The 15,670-nt window shown below is 43.7% G+C and overlaps 1 protein-coding gene across 2 annotated transcripts in view; it reads left to right on the forward strand.

Annotated features, from left to right (window-relative positions):
• LOC110681310 (thiamine transporter 1-like) overlaps positions 1 to 14,874 on the forward strand; it is a 39,413-nt gene extending 24,539 nt beyond the window's left edge. Inside the window, exon 3 of one of the 2 annotated variants that reach the window (XM_021857068.1) lies at positions 14,384 to 14,863. In XM_021857068.1, the coding sequence (XP_021712760.1) occupies positions 14,384 to 14,741 (358 nt within the window). In that variant the 3' untranslated portion in view covers positions 14,742 to 14,863. Of the gene's footprint in view, positions 1 to 14,383 lie in introns of both variants that reach the window. The other variant, XM_021857066.1, reaches the window with a different exon arrangement.
• The last annotated feature ends 796 nt before the right edge of the window (positions 14,875 to 15,670 follow it).

Genomic DNA, 15,670 nt, shown 5'->3' on the forward strand with positions numbered 1-15,670 from the left:
TATTGAAACATTTTATTATAGCGTTGATATGTTGTGTTTTAACCACTCAATACACACAGTGAGCCGTAAGTTGTGAGACGAATCTGGAAACTGATTGCGACGGAGTTGAAAACGATACGACGGATTGAGAATACGGTAAGATGCATTTTCTTCGCATTATTTCCAAAAAGAGATCAAGATTTATTAAAATGTTATTGTACAATGCTAAAGCCGTTTTGAGAAAGAATTGTTTGGCATCGGTTTGTATCAGCATCATTCACTGCAATACTGGGGAAATTGCAGTTCTCACTGATCAATGCTTAATACGATGGTTACTAGCACATCATCCTATTGATTTTTTGTTCAATCAATAAACTTGCCAGATATTGTTCACTACTTCTCCATATTAATTTTTGATATTATTTTTGATATTTTATCTCTTATCCCCAACAAACCAATAGCTGATTATGAACGTCAGTAGTTACTTTAGAACAACAAATTGTGATCTTGGTCAGCTTTTTTCACTTGCTTGGGTTGCGGGCATTCGCAAACACTCAATTTCCAAAACGCATCTTGGCGTAATGTCGAGAAGAGATGTCAGTTTTTGAGCATTAGATATATCCAATTGGTAATCGTTGTAGGCAGCTTATGGTTTCGTGCAGGATCCAATATGGCATTGAAAGACATGTTATCAAAGGCACAAAGGAAAGTCAGATTGATTGGTCTAAAACTCTTCGATTTCTCATACGAAGCACGACCCCCATTCGGGATAAACGTCCCATTAATATCATTCCAGGATCCAGGAATGCAGTAGCAAAACTACTTACAAGGGGCCTATTCACATATTTCATAACGCTAAAGGGGGTGGGTGGGTGTCTTGAAGATGTTACAGCTCATACAAAATTTGAAAAATGGTCATACAAATTGTGATACGAAGGGGTGGGTGGGTGTCAAAAATAACCTTTTTTGGCGAGACTCATAACTTCATGAAAAGACTTTTGGTTCATCCGTAGATACTATGTCCACAAATTCGAGGAAGCGTGTATTAAATAAACATTCTAATCTTCTTCACCAAAAGAAGTCAAATCACCATAAGGTAAGCGAATTTCATTCGCTTTGAAATACTTAAACTTTGCAAGGATTTTGTTCAGCCGACTGAATTAACTCAAACTGGAAACATTTGTACAAAGGTTTCTCCAGCCGGATCGTTCAGCAGATCGAAGAGTCTTCTTGTCGGCCTTGCGAGCCGAATTGAACGACTCTGATCCAGCTGAACGGCGTCTGTTCCAATTCTTTCTACATTGTTTCCTAGGTCTTGTCAGATCGGAATTCCACCATGGGGTACCTCTTGTAGTCTTCATAGACCGCAGAACACCTGCTTTTTAAAAAGCTGCCATAATGTTAAATGTTGAAATATTAACGACATCATTCAAAACTCTCGGACTTTCAATGGATGGACAGTATTCAACCAATTCAATGTAGAGTGCCCAGTTTGCTGACCGCGGATAACAAAAACGAAAAGTCTGTGCAGTTACATTTCAATGTTCATAAAAGATATAGCGATGATCAGATAATGATTCCTTATCTGATACATACCAATTCGTCAATTTGTGACTGATTCTATTCGAGCTGAGCATTATGTCAAAACACTTCTTCTTGAGTAGATGATATAAAGTTTGGGCGATTGTCTATATTGAATAATTCAAGATCTGTAATACTTGAGTATTTTATCAGACTGAAGTCTCTCAAATTGGTAGCTTAGATATAGTGTTAAGCATCGTCATCACTGCCCACAATACTCAGTGTAGTTTCGACAACTCACTTGAAATCGTCCGTTGGGGATGGTCAGGGTAGACAATCGTCGCCGTCAAATGGAAAAAGTCGATGACGAAACTAAAATAAGAATCGTCATCGTCACACAACCATTGTTGGATGACTATTTGCCACGAACAAATAAGCTTCCTTCGTTATGGACGAATGTTCGTTTGGGAGCTCTGAGCCGTCTTAAAATATTAATCGTGTGTTCGATAAATTGTGAACCTTTTTTGGAAAAATGAAACAAAAACAAAACACGTTTAAAAGCGAACAAATAATCTCTAAATCGTCAACTTTACGCGCTTACCAACAGAGCTGTTATAGAATTATGAGAAGCGGGTTCACTTCTAATACAAGCAATTCTGTGATGGCATTCGTCGTTTGGTGCGTAGCAAGCGAGTATACAATAAACGCCTTATTTTTGTAGGAAAGGGGAGCAAACGAAATGAAGAAAAAATTGTTCGTTGACGGTTTTGGATTGAAATTAGTCGTGCATCTTTCGTCGATGACGAAACGACGACCTGCCAGAGTTATTATACTGGATGACGATTTTTTTTATTTCGTCACCAGTCGGTTTCCGGCCCTGCATGTGGTACATATACCAAACAATAGACCTATTTCGGATGTGCTACGTTTCCCCAAATGTCGGTTCCCCAAATACCCCGTTTTCCAGAATAATTCGCTATTGGGCATTGTCATAACTTCATCCATTTCAGGGTGGTAAATGAACCGTTCAACTGATATACACCCTTCTTCATTTGATATGCGGTTTTTTCGAGTTTCATCATACTCGGCATCTTTGGCAATATCTGTTTAGTCGAGAATGACCAAATATCTCCTTCTTTTGATAGTTTATCGTTCTTTCTAGTTTTCCACCATGTCACTGAAGTGTGTTCTGGTGCATTTTTGAACTACATCACTTTTCGGGGAAGCAGGTTATTCGGGAAAAATGGTCATTCGAGGAACTAGCGTTCGGGGAACTTACATTCGGGAAAATGACATTTGAGAAAAAGTAGCGCAATCACGTATCTCCTATTGAGGTCACCAACATAAACATCGCTTAACTGTTAACTGAGAAATGACCATAGATTGCGTTATTAATTAGCCCTCAGCATGGCATGCAAGTTAACCATTTCATGTTTTCTAAAAGTAGCAAAAACTGAGCCCACAAGGTTGCCTAGATAGAAGTTTCCTTTACGACAGTAAGGTTATTCAACTATTACCACTTGGGGTATACCATGAGTATGCAAAGATTGATCCTTGCTGTTCTTCCATAATGCATGTACCCTGGAAGAAATACGAGATAAACCATTGGAGAAGTAGGTACTTGTGAACTTCTAAAGGAATGTCGGAGAAATCAATGAGTAAGAGTGCTTTGCGAAGGCCCAAGCTGTCTGATTCAGTGCGCGCTTGGAGTGTTTTTCGGTTGGCTTCGTTCGCTTGGAAAGTACAGTCACCCCACAGTTATGGATCAACTAAGGGTCATTTTTCAGAACAAAATACGGTTAAAAAACATGGTGAAGCTGTACAGAACAAAATTACCTCCCTGGTACTGCGGAATATAGTTGTTTTTGAGAATACACCTCAAAATACCCGGTTATTTACGAAAAAGTGACGATTTCGATAGAAATTGCAAACGATGTGGATCAGTGGGATAGGAGGATCCATATTATGGATCAAATCGACTCATATTATCGATCAAAACACTATAAAAGCAATTTATCTGCGAGATAAACGAATGGTGTGCTAGTGAAAGCATACGTTTTGGCGTTTGTTTTGGAATAGTCTTATCTTTGATTCATAACTGTGGTATGGGTTTCAATGCCCCACAGTTATGAATCAACGCATCTGGGAATACGCTTGACATTTTATTTCCTACGGACGGAAACAATATGAATAAGCATATCACAATTGATTGTGATGCTGTACAGATTTATGGTTCACGTAGATAAAATGTGTTCTGCGTAATTGCAACTCTATTTGATGAGATATTCCCGTTTTAATCCAAATCTGATCCATATCTGTGTGCTATCCATAACTGTGGGGTGACTGTACATTGGGAAGCTCGGAGTGTTTTTTTTTTTCAGTTAGCACTTCATTCGCGTGTCATCGGCGTGATTTTGTATCTCTGCTTAAGCGTGTTGACGCTGAGATTGTGACTGTTCAGTCGAGGATAAATTACCAACTGGGGAGCTCGTTCAATGCTTTTTTTTTTTTTCTTCTAAGCAATGGGGGGATAATCTGCTCAACAGACGCCGTGTGAGGTTAGGGACCATATACTACATGCAAGCAGTAAACAGGACTACACCCCCGACCCACTAAACCATTTCCATTGCCGCCAAACCCTTCGTCTCTCCGGGACCACCAAGAAGGCATTGCTTCGGAGAGGGGCTATTGCACATCGCATCCTCCAGGTTAGCTGCGTAGCCATGCAGCAACGAACATCGATGACACGCTTAGGGGGTCCACCAAGGTAGCATGCTGGCGCTTTGCAAGCTTCCCAGGTGGTCCTCACCTCCCGTTGTCCGCTGAAAGCGGGCAGGGTCGACCACTACGCCCGCGCCCAGCTGCACCGCAGGTATCAAGAACTGATACTGCGGGCTTCGCAATTTGACCTACTGAAGGCTCAGGCCCTATCAGCTAGCACCAGCTGGGATTGCTGACGAAGGGGCCTCCACCTGCCCCGAACAACCAGAGGCTCGTACCAACCCAGTAGGCCGGCGCTACGACAGCAGCGCTACCAGGATGTTCTCCCCGCGGCCACTTAATCGCTGTAAGGGTCGATTTCGACCGTAGGGCACCGGTATGACCTACGTAGCCGACTGCGAACCCTTGGACCACCTGTTGTTTAGCGTCTGCACTAGCCACTCCTCGAGTCCACTCGCCACCTCCTTTGCAGTTCCGAGACGATGTGGGTGATAGCCGATGAAACGGCATTCCAGCCAAACTCGTCTTCACACATCCTCTGGACCAAATTGTCCGGAGTCGTGTCCCGACCGCATGTGGCTAACATGCGGTCACGCATTGTGCGGAAACGCGGGCACACGAACAAAACGTGTTCCGCCGTTTCCTCTAAACCTGCACAAACTGGACATTCGGGAGAACCCGCATGACCGAACGGTGTAGATACTGTCTAAAACAACCATGGCCCGAAAGGACCTGTCAGGTGGAATGTTAGTTCCCCATGGCGCCTATTGACCCAGATATCTAACCTCGGAATCAACCTGTGAGTCCACACTCCCTTGGTGGAACTGTCCCACGCACGCTGCCATTTGACCATGGAGGCCAGTCTGGCAGTCCTGCGTATGCCTCTTGTGCCGCGCATTTCGAAGCACTCTATGTCTTCCATGATAAGGATACCAATAGACACCATACCGGTGATGACGCAGAGTGCATCGTGTGACACGGTACGGTACGCGCTCGCAACCCTCAGGCACATTAGCCTATAAGTACTCTCTAGCTTGCTACGGTAGCTCTTGGTACTTAAGGCCGTGCCCCAAGCCGGGCCACCATACCTCAGTATGGACGAGGCGACACTGGCCAGAAGCTTTCGCTTGCTGGCGTACACCGCAGAGCTATTGGACATCATCCGGGACAGTGCCACAATAGCTGTGGAGGCTCTCTTGCAGGCATAATCGACGTGGCTACCGAAGGTAAGCTTATCGTCGATCATCACCCCCAAATGTTTGACGGAGCGCTTCGAAGTGATCGTGCAGTCGCCTACACTGATCACCGCTTGCTGCACCGACTTTCGGTTGTTGACAACAACCGCCTCAGTTTTGTGGTGAGCCAATTCCAGTTTCCTGGAGCTCATCCACTCCTCCACAATTGCGATCGAGTGGGCTGCAGTCAATTCCACTTCTTCGATCGATTCACCGTAGACCTCCAGCGTAATATCGTCGGCAGAGCCAACGATGACCACACCCGCCGGGAATTTTAATCTCAATACCTCGTCGTACATGACATTCCATAACACCGGGCCCAGGATGGAACCTTGCGGGACTCGTGAGGTTATGTGAAAGCACTTCCGACCCACCTCTGTGTCATAGACTAATACCCGATTCTGGAAGTAACTTCCGAGAATCTTGTACAGGTACTCGGGTATCCCCAGACGCAGGAGCGCATCGGCAATAGCCGCCCAACTGGCACTATTAAATGCGTTCCTTACATCCAGAGTCACTACTGCGCAGTAGCGAATCCCCCCTCCTCTAACGCTGGAGTGCTATCTCAGCGGTTTTCTTAACCGTCAGAATAGCGTCTACGGTGGACTTCCCTTTCCGGAAGCCGAACTGGTTGCTTGAGAGACCATTTACACTCTCAGTGTACCTCAACAGTCTGTTGAGGATGATCTTCTCGAGCACCTTCCCCGCCGTGTCAATCAAGCATATTGGTCTATACGCCGACGGGTCACCAGGTGGTTTCCCCGCCTTTGGCAATAGTACCAGGCTCTACCTCTTCCACGCATCTGGAAATACTCCCTCGTCCAGGCATATCTGCATAGCAGATCTGAACATACCGGGAGCCTCCAAGATTGCGACTTTGAGGGCCAGGTTTGGAACTCCGTCCGGACCTGGTGCCTTCCCCATGCTTAGGGATTTTGCAATCCCTACAACTTCCTCATCGGTTACTCTATCCTCATTGCCAGCCCCAATCCCCGGCTGTCCTACAAAAGGAGGCCATGGGCTAGGGTTGTGGCGCGGAAAGAGCCCCTCGATGATCCCCTCCAGCATCTGTGGAGATTGCTCCGTAGAAGCAATTGCACCTCTTGTCTTCGCCATAACGATCCTGTAGGCATCACCCCACGGGTTCGCGTTGGCACTCTGACAGAGTCTCTCAAAGCAGGCCTTTTTGCTTGCCCTTATCTCGGACTTCAGCGCGACTTTGGCAGCGGTGAACACCGCCCGTCGTTCTTCACGCTCCCTGCTCGGTACGTGCTCGCTGCATCCGCCTCCTGGCCCGTAGGCAGGCACGGCGCAGGTTCGCAATTGCTTGAGTCCACCAGTACGTCGGTGGTCTCCCATTTCTAGGGTGGACTTTCCTAGGCATGGTCGCATCGCACGCACGCGAAAGCACCGCTACCAGTTCGTCCCCGCTTAGGCCGAGTAGGTTACGCTCACGACGGAGCGCATCCCTAAGTACTTCGTCATTTAAGTACGATGTCTCCACCTACGAGGGCTTGGCCGTGACCTAGCCGCTTCCTCTACGCGCTGCCTGCTGTTGTTGTAGTCGATACTGTAGCGAACCGCCAGGTGGTCGCTGTGAGTGTAGGCATTGTCTACCCTCCAGTTCGAACTACTCGTTAGACCAGGACTACAAAAAGTAACGTCGATAATCGACTCCGCTTTGTTTCGGCTGAAGGTACTTTTGGTACCAACATTAGCCAGATCGACATCTAGCACGGCCAGTGCCTCTAGCAGGATTTGACCTCGCTGGTTCGTGATACGGCTTCCCCATTCCACGGCCCAGGCATTGAAGTCACCCGCTATTACTACTGGCCTTCGCCCTGTCAACACGGTCGTTATGCAGTCCAGCATCTGCATGAACCGCTCGGTCGACCAACTCGAGGCGCATAGCAGCTACAAAAGAGGACCCCGTTTACCTTTGGCGATCACGAAGCCCTCGTAGGTAGTAGACACCAACTCCTGGACGGGGTATTTTACCCGTCGTCCATATCGCCGCCATTTTTCCGGATCCATCCACGACCCAGTTGCCGTTGCCGGCGGGTACTCGGTATGGGTCCGATATGATGGCGATGTCCGTCCCCCACTCAGCAACTGCCTGGTACAGCAGTTGCTGAGCTGCGTCACAGTGGTTCAGGTTCAGCTGCGTTACCTGCACTGTGACTTTTCGTTAATGGCTCGTTTGAAGGTCGGGCACCTTGAGCCTCCCGTTGGATGATTGTTGTTCACGGACTTGCTGGAACAAATCAAGCACTTGGAGGGTTCTTGCAGCCTAGTGCCTTATGACCTTCCTCACCACAACGCCTACACAACTTGGTCCTATCAGGGCCTTTACAGCCCCAGGACTTGTGTCCTGGTTCCCTACACCTAAAGCAGATCACCGGTTGCTCATGTATGTTTCAGTGAGCATACTGACCAACCAACCTTGATCTTGCCTACCTTAGCGGACTTATTTGCGTCCGCCACAGGTAGGTGTACTAAGGCCACCTGAGTACCTGCCGGACCTTTCCGTAGCTGAACGGCAGCGGTGGGCACCTGAATCTCGCACTGTTGCCGCAGTGCTGTGACGAGCTCTTCTGCGTTGGTGATCTCGTCAAGGTTCATCACCTTCAGAGTCATTGACTGCGTCAGAGCCCTCACTTCAACACCACCGCCAAGGACCTCTTCCGCCCAAACTTTTGTAGGCGGCGCCCTTGCGCTCCTTGTCGCGCTTAAGCTCGAGAATCATTTCACCTGTACGAGTGCGTCTGACACTGCGTACGTCGGCTCCAAGATCTGCGAGCTTCGCGTCACTGCGCATCGCCTTCAGGACTTCCGAGTACTTGGACTCTTCCGTCTTGATGATGATCACATCACCCTTTTCGCGCTTGGCACCTACCCTCCTACTTTTCTTAGGCCTGGTATCCCTGCCGCTCCTGAACTTCCTGGCTTCTCCTTCTTCTTCTTTCTCACTACGGTTGTCCAGGGGGCGTCCCCCCCTGATCCGCCCTAACCTGTGGTGATTGAGAACCTCTCAAAGGTCGCAACCTCCTGTTCCCATCACTCCGTGAGGGGCCAGCCTTTTCGGGCCCACCCTTCTCGGCTTTCCGGGACGCCTGGCTGGGGTCCGATTTTCCGGCACTTCTGCCGGTTTTCGGGGTTAATATCCGCCTGGCCTTGCGAGCGCCGCCGGGTAGCTCCTCCCCTGACGGCTGCCTCGCGCGCTTCTGCGATTGCAATTGGGGCTACCCGCGAAGGCGAAGGGCTCCGTCTGGGTAGACTTCGGCACCTTCAATTCCACGGGTTCTGCCGCAGCCACAGTCGCCATGGGTTCAGCATGGTTCTGCTTGGCCGCGAACATCGACTTACGAAGTCTGAACAGGGCCTGCTTGAGGTCCTTGCTGATGTTAGACTTCGAGGACGCAAAGTCAATTATGGAGTCGAGCTGCTGTGCAGCCACTTCCATCGCAGAGAGCCCATCTCTACTTTTATTGATGGCCCTCATCAACCACGCTCCATCCATAACCCTCACCCGATGCGTTAGCCGGGGATGAAATATGGTTTCCAGCCCTGGCACTACGTACACTGCTGCCTCCTCCTGCTTCCGCTATCCTCAACGGAGACCTAGCTAACCCACTTCTTGCGAAGGGGTTCGCTTCCCTACTACTGCTACTACCTGCACTACTACTATTATTTTGATTTTGGTTTAAGTTTGTATTCATGATTGGATCCCACGAGTAGCACGGGAAAAGAGGTCCACCAAGCCAGAGCCCTGCATTAACGCGGTAAGGGACAAAATACTGTGAGAGGTGCCCAGGTGCCCCACAGGCTCCGTTAACGGCCGAACATCTTTTTCACCCCTTCGACCATTCATTCCTCAGCACGGTTTTTCGCATCACACCTTGAATTGGGGTTACCCGTTTGGTGGACTCTTACCACCGGAACAGGTCGTCTGTAGTTCTATTCTATACGCCGGAACTTACACGTCTTCGTTAATGCTTGTAAAAACAACATTTGTACCAGGACATGTACGTTCTCGTGTATTTTTTTAAACAAACTGTGAATGGTTCGACACTTGTTGACATAAGCGCTTTATTCACGTTATATGAAATTTCAAGATTTCAAACCTTTGAATAGTTTGATGTTTAAGCCATCGTTGTATTGATATATAACTTTTTAAAACACAAGTTACATACATCGCATCACTTACCAAGTTGAATCCTGATCATGTAGCTTTTCAACCCACCCACTTAACAGAACTTCTTCCCGTGACAAACATGAAGATGCAGAGGTATATTCGGTCTTCAGTTAAAAATCGATGTCACACTAACATCTCTTCTCTTCTCCAATGACCGTAAGACGTGGCGGCGCTGCACAGTGGTTCCATTTGTTCTACGAAACGGTCATAAATCATTTTACTCAATATCTGGTGGCAAAACACCATCAGAAATTGCCAAATAAATTATTTTTGACTGTCAAAACTCCTTCTAGGTTGATGTCGTAATTCATATCACCTCAAAATTTCTTATTAGTATGCGGAGAATAGTAATGCGAAAGGCTCTGTTATATGAATAATTATATGTGCATAAAATCGACTTGCAATTATCTCTCCTTCCGTGTCCAAAATTAACTTAATTATTTAATATCTTGAAAAGAACCATGAAATCTATACATTAAAAGCAATATATTAAGGATAATTTTTTTCCACCTTTAAAAGATTTCCCTGCTAAGAGTTGCTTCACATGCTCAAAAGCCTACTTTTTAGTATGTGTATATAAAAAAGCTATTTGAACAATTTTCTAAGGGCCGGAGATGTATATACCAAATAAAGCCTGTCCACGATAAATTTCGGACACGGATGGCGGGTGTGTACACAGAAAGTTCGAGAATTTTACAGAAAGAAGGATTAACATCCTTGTCAACTGTTTTTTATAGATATAACTCTTTTATTCTGAAATAAACAATTGTTTTTGTTGAATTATGAGTAACTTTTTTGCTGCCATTATTTGGGTGTCCGAAATTTAACGTGGACAGGCTTTAAATACTTGAAATATTTATGAATTGATAAAGCCAATTTCACATCAATCTTCTACCAAAACCGAATAACGAACATGTCACCTAATGTAATTAACCTTATGTTTCAAATATATCTAATTATGCAATAATTAATGAATTATTTGTTAATATATTTTTGCTTCTTAATATATTTTTTATTCTCACAATTTTTAGCGCTGGATCCATAGATACTGGAATTTTGTTGAAGGTTTTGTTTTGATGCACAAAATAAATAACATGTTAATGTTGGTCCTTCCACACTTTGGGAAGTCATGTCATATATATTAGAATGGCTGTTGTACCATTACTAATATATTAGGGTTTTATTGTCTCAGCGCCCTAACTAAAACTACTCATTAAATCAAAGTACAATGTTGCAAGTTTATTATTTGAATTGAAGTATTAGTAAGTGAAAATTTATTATATTGTGCAGTCATTCCAGTTAGCTACAATTAGACTGGTATGTAATAAATTTTATGAAAATTTTTATCATTGCCTTTATTGTAACAAACTAACACTTGGAAGGCACGCTGCTAACTTATTTGCAAATATTTGCAGCTAAACCTTTAAAGGTTTATTTCCCACTCAAACATGATCATGTGATGGTGAGAAAGTTTGATTAAATGTGATTAAGAGCATGTTCAAAAACGTACTTCAAAAAAGTGAGTGTAGTTATCAATGTGAGTATATTTCTCCTCATACTCACATCAATACTGACTCCTAGATGTCACATAACTCTTTAAATGTATTGAAAGTGATATATATACATCTGTACTAAGGTCTGTAATCTAAACTGATTGAAAAATCAATTGATTTTAGTTTGCGAGGACAATAAACAAAATGCTGAAATCGCTCAATTTCAACGTATTTTTAACACATTTTTAAATACACTCGATCATTCATAGTCCTACTATGAATATTATACAGGAATGCCAATAATGTCTATGTTTCTACAATCTTGGGATCATAATTGATCCATGAAAAGATAAAGGCGTGACAAACAAGACATTTTGTTTTTTGATTTATGACCTATGGGCGGTACCACTGTGCGCTGTTATTGACATAACTTATTTAACTACTCCCAAGCTACATCATAGACATAGAAAAAGTTTTACAATTTTTATTTGGCATTTGTAATATCATTATAACCGAGTGATCACCAAATAGCGATTCTCTTGAAGGATTTGTACGGTCATCAGGAAGATTTGTATGCACGAGCGAGTTTTGAATAGTGGTGTGACGTAGTCCGCATGCTGTAAGTTTTGCTTTATAGTAGCCGATGTTTACGAAATTATTGTTGACCGCTTGTCATTTCAAAGCAAGACGAATTTGTTAGGGATCGTTCAAATATTAAGTAACACAAGAGGGGGAGGAAAGGGGTATTTTGTAGTGTTACGGTCCATACAGTAAATTGAAATCTTCCTTACATAATCTGTAACTTCAGGGAGGGAGAGGGTTCATATTGGCAAATTTCGTCGTTACGTAATATTTGAATCATCCCTTACATATTTACGATGATCATTAATTTATGGTAAATTGACTGTAGTTATAAGCTTCAAACCAATCTGAGATCATATCCAGCTTTTAACTCGCAGTACATTTTCTTTTGCGGATTTGAACAAAAAAGGGATCTAGTGATCTGACGTTTGACTTGGATGGCTTTATATGGAATTACCCACCGGTGCACTAAATTAACTCAGTCTAAGAATTTTGACACTTGACCGGAACACGTGGGAGCATTAAAAAGCGTGACCCGCTAAAGTGTCAAAATTCTTGAACCGAGTAAATTTATCACACCGGTGGACAAGTAAATTGACCGGACCCAAGCCAAACGTCAATTTCGTTGGATCCCTACCAGAAATTAAACTAACTTTTGGCGGCCATAATCGCTTTTAAAAAGCTGGATAGTTCATCCAATCCACGGTCTTCTTTTCTTGTCGATATTTTTCCGATCTAAATATATTTTTACATAAAATGACATCCGCACCAACACGAATGTTCACCGGATGGACAATGCGTGGATGAATGTGCAACGAAATTGTTTATTTTTTTTGTATACATTGCCCGCAGTAAAGGTTTTCTTTTCGCTGGAAGTTGCAGCGTGACGTCATCGTATATTAGTTCATAGGCTTATTTGATTGAAACTTAGACCTCTGGTGGTGAGTATGAGAAAAAGTGTTCTAATTCGCATAGAAAAAAAAATTATCACTTTTCGACTTGATTTGATTCCATATAAAAAGACACCGTCTTCAGGCATATAGCTGCACGGACTGTAACTTAACACTAGGTAATGGACAAGAATGCTCCAGTGGCACAGCCGAGAAACATTCCTGACGAAAAGCTTCAATGGCTGAATCGGGAATTGAACCCACACCCCATGACACGATGCGCTTAGATGCCTGACAACACTAACCGCACGGCCACGAGGCCCACAATATTTTATTTTATTTTATGTGCTAGTGCTTTCTTTTGAGGGCATAGAAGCGATCCACAAAATCAGTTTGACTGTATTGTAAGTAATTTATTATGGATTACTTTCCCGCAAAACGAAGCACTAACAGGTCATTTAATCTGTTCACCGAACGAATGGACCAATGTACGAGTTCACTAATTTGACGTTTGAGCGATGCCGAATTCACTTGTTTCCATAGTCACGTAAATAACACGGCACCGCTCAAACGTCAACGAGTGAACCCGTCCATAGGTCCATGGACCAATGCATGAGTTCACTAATTTGACGTTTAAGCGGTGCCAAATTCACTGGTTTCCATGGTCACATAATAACACGGCACCGCTAAAACGTCAACGAGTGAACTCGTCCATTGGTCCATTGGTGCGCTCTTAAGTTCATTCGGTGCTTAAACCAGAGTTGCACAATATCAGTCAAATCAGCTGATAGCTGATGGACTAAAACTATCAATATCAGTTGCGTACTATCAATGATCATTAAACACTAAGCTGAGAAGCAGGCTATTTTCCAGTGAGGACGTTATGCCAAGAAGAAACGCTCTAGATCATCCCATACAAAATGACTGTTCTGTTCACGCTCGTGTCTCAGACTTTCCCGATGAATATCCTGGAATTTTTATACACACAAACACGTCGGAAGCCTTGAGGGACAAAACGGAAAAAGAATCATTCAAATCCGTTGAACCGTTCGTAAGCCATTTCGTGACATACAAACACCATTCTATTTTTATTTATATAGATGAAAAATATTAGAACTGGCATAACCATCATATTTTTGCATTGAAAATCGCGTTGGTCAATATAGGCCACGAGAACCAGTTTCGGCCATATTCTTAACTTTGATTCCCAAATTGGCTAATCACGTTAATTCCTTATGGAAGTGATCAAATTATGAATATCCTGAATAAATTACGAGTGTATGTTTTTGAATCATCTTGAACGACCAAATGAATATGGCTTTATTGTGTGAACGTGTTCTACTAACAACACCAAATGATTCATGCTAATTTCTGTGTAAATTGGTGCTACGGCCAAAGCCCGTGAATCTACGCTATCTTCCCATAAAATTCCCAATTTGTTGCTCAACTTCAACGAATCAATTTGAAATATACAAAATTTGTTCACGCTGCATCACGGATTCCAATTCACTCTGAATGCTGCAATCCAGTTGAAAAACTGCAATGTTAGAAAAACGTACCTCAATTATCCAAATTACCACTCACAACACGGCCATTATCCGCCTTCTACCAACTCCAGTCTGTTCTGTACAATGCGCTTTAAACTGAGCAAACATTCAAAATGTTTCATCCAATTTTAATTAACGCTTTATTTCTCTTCTATTTTCCGGACTGGTGCCGATTTTTGTACCCCTGAACACAAACACGACGAAAACGCCAAACCATTAGTGCAACCGTGGCCAAATATCTGCAGGAGGACAGTTTTGGATTAATTTTCGGCATAAATACGTTCGTGGCGTTGGCCTTCCAGTCCATCCTGACTGTGGTGGTCATTTCCGAGTCGGGCCTGATGCTGACGCCACGTGGCCAGTTCAAAGTTTACGGCGGCTACTTCCTGGCCCTGGCTGCGGTATATCTCGTGCCGGCAACTGTCAGCAGCGTGAGGCACTGTAGCAGGGGGAGGAGGTCACCGGAGGGCGATAGTGGCATTGGCGATGAAAGTGGAAAAGTTGATCCCCAAATGATGGCAACGCAAAGCAACCGGCAGCAGCAGCGGGTGGAACTCGAGGGGAGCACTCATTTTTAATCGCTTTGTAGGTAATTGTTTTGAAAAATGAAAAAAGCTTGTTGGTGCGATAGCAATTAGGTTAATGAAGTGTTACAATTTGAACAAACTGTAATAAATCGTGATGTGCGCTTGTGTTTTTAGTTTACCAATATTTTTTTCAATGGGTTTAGTTGAAGGAATTATTAGCATATAGTTCAAATGGAAACTGATGTTTTATAATTGGTTTATTATATTTGCGGTTTAACATGCCGACTGGATTTCTTAGTAACTACCGAAAATACCCTGAAAAGTCGCCTATTGTGTTCTATTTCTAAAAAAATAGTTGAAAAGTTTGATTAATAGATCTGAGTAAGTGAATTTAAATAGGTAATGTTCTCGGAAACATATGTTGAATGGAGAAAAAATTACAATTTTATGTTCGAAGCATTTAATCGATTTTTTCCGTTGTTATCTTTCTGAAAAGTTACGGAATACCCTAGACGAGCAACGAATATCCTGAAATAATTCATGACACCCAGTAGTATATTTGTCAAGTGGCAGACAAGAAGTGGAAGCTGCTAGCATTCTTAGAATAATGCATAACTTCCTTCACGGTTCAAGTGTAATACACTGTTAAGAGATGAGGTGTGCTTGCATTCCTACAATCCTGCTTTACCTTCCGAGTGTCTGATCTCTGTCTTGAAGAAAAACTATTCCGTTTGAAGCATAACGAGCGAGCGCCCCACTGCAGCAACAACTCGGAAACCGTGTAGGAAAACGCTAGTTGCGAATGGGCTTATCACTGTTTTCCGCTCCTAGCGCCAACTACTAGGTTCCGCTTTTTACGTTGGAAGTGCTCTTTGAAGCTTGCACAAAGAATCTAACTTCATGCCGGTTGTTGGAAAATTCTGATTTCAGCTTTATGATAGCAAAAACCAGTGCTCGAATTGATTGTGAATGTCTGGAGC

The sequence above is a fragment of the Aedes aegypti genome, unplaced genomic scaffold (assembly GCF_002204515.2).
Source record: "Aedes aegypti strain LVP_AGWG unplaced genomic scaffold, AaegL5.0 Primary Assembly AGWG_AaegL5_hic_scaff_696_PBJ_arrow, whole genome shotgun sequence".
NCBI classification, from domain to species: Eukaryota; Metazoa; Arthropoda; class Insecta; order Diptera; family Culicidae; genus Aedes; species Aedes aegypti.